Genomic DNA, 1,499 nt, shown 5'->3' on the forward strand with positions numbered 1-1,499 from the left:
CAGGAGGAACAGCCTCGACCCGAATATGAGGCCAAATGCGTCTATGAGAGAGTGAACCCCATTACACAGGTATGAGTTTCGCTATACGCAGCACCTCTGTTCAGATGCATTCATTGTTTTTAGGTTGTTGACATTAACAGAGCTTTTTGTTTGTTTTTGTACAGGAGAAAGAGAAGGTGCCGCACACAGCCTGTGGGAAGTGCATGAGAGTGTCGTGTGGCATCAGCACTGTGTTATTCTGGGTAATATTGCGCTTTCTCTTTCATACATGTAATTAAATATTTAAAAAGGCATCTAAAAATCAACACGAAGTAATAATAGATTACAGGGCCATATGATTTCCATATGATAATCACATAATTTTTCATCCATAAGATTTAATTTAGAATTAAACCTCTGTTTAGAACCTCTGTTGTTCAGCACTTTGTTTGCCCCAAAAAATGTAAGGGTTTGTTTAATTTTCATTGAATTAATAGAAAAATTAGATGTTTTATGTCTTCTTTTAATTACCAGAAAAATAAAAAAATACACACAAAAAAAAAAAGTTATAAAAGAGGTGTTTTTATAAGTTGAATTAATTAGACATGCTTTTTGATTATTGAAATTCACTTAAATGATTAAAATTAAAATGGAAAACACAGAATTTAGGGCCCTACATTTTTTTTTACTTTTAATAAATTGTTGTTGAATTCTAATCAAGTATAGTAGCATCTAGTATCTAGTAGAATTCTAATCTAATCGAAATGGTGCACAAAATAATTTAACACAAACAATTTAATTTTGGGGAAAAAAATAAAACGAAACTTGGGAAAAAATAAAATTCCATAGGGCCCTAAATACATGTTCTGAGATCGTTTGCGTTCACGTCACGCATGTAAAAAGCTTGCGAATGTCATTTCATGTAGATTTGAGAGATTGAATGTGTAATCTGTCTGTCTGATGCTTTTGTTGTAGGTTCTGTTGATCATAGCGTCGGTGGTCGGCGTGATTGTGTATCGTCTGGCGATGTTCATCACTTTCTCTGCCAAGCTGCGCACTGATCTGAAGTATACTAAGGAGCTGGAGCCGTTCAAAGAGTACGTCACCCCTCAGATGGCCACGTCCATCACGGCCTCCATCATCAGCCTCATCATCATCATGATTCTCAATAATGTCTACGAGAAAGTGGCCATCTGGATCACAGACTTCGGTAAGTGACCCCTCATACAAGTTTGTTGATTTACACCAATGATTCCCATCAGTTTTTGTCAACTGAATCCCGCTGAGTGATCATATTTTTTAGGTAATAATATTTCATTAATTTGGCAATATGTTGGCATCAGTGTTATTTTAGTACTACAGTATTTGTATGTTTATTCTTTAAATAAAGAATTTTTTTTTAGTATAATAATGTAAATGAGTTTTAAGTAACATTTTTTTTTCTATCCTTTTTTATTTTTTATGTATATGTGTGTATATATATATATATATATATATATATATATATATATTTTTTTTTT

General features: G+C 32.9%; 1 protein-coding gene across 1 annotated transcript in view; it reads left to right on the forward strand.

Moving 5' to 3' along the window:
* LOC107658968 (anoctamin-6-like) overlaps positions 1 to 1,499 on the forward strand; it is a 19,750-nt gene that overhangs the window by 11,364 nt on the left and 6,887 nt on the right. The window contains exons 12-14 of the mRNA XM_016447715.1: positions 4 to 69; positions 165 to 242; positions 955 to 1,189. Coding sequence (XP_016303201.1) covers positions 4 to 69; positions 165 to 242; positions 955 to 1,189 — 379 coding nt within the window. The remainder of the gene's footprint in view (positions 1 to 3; positions 70 to 164; positions 243 to 954; positions 1,190 to 1,499) is intronic.

This window comes from Sinocyclocheilus anshuiensis, unplaced genomic scaffold (genome assembly GCF_001515605.1).
Source record: "Sinocyclocheilus anshuiensis isolate Anshui unplaced genomic scaffold, SAMN03320099.WGS_v1.1 scaffold283, whole genome shotgun sequence".
Classification (NCBI taxonomy): domain Eukaryota; kingdom Metazoa; phylum Chordata; class Actinopteri; order Cypriniformes; family Cyprinidae; genus Sinocyclocheilus; species Sinocyclocheilus anshuiensis.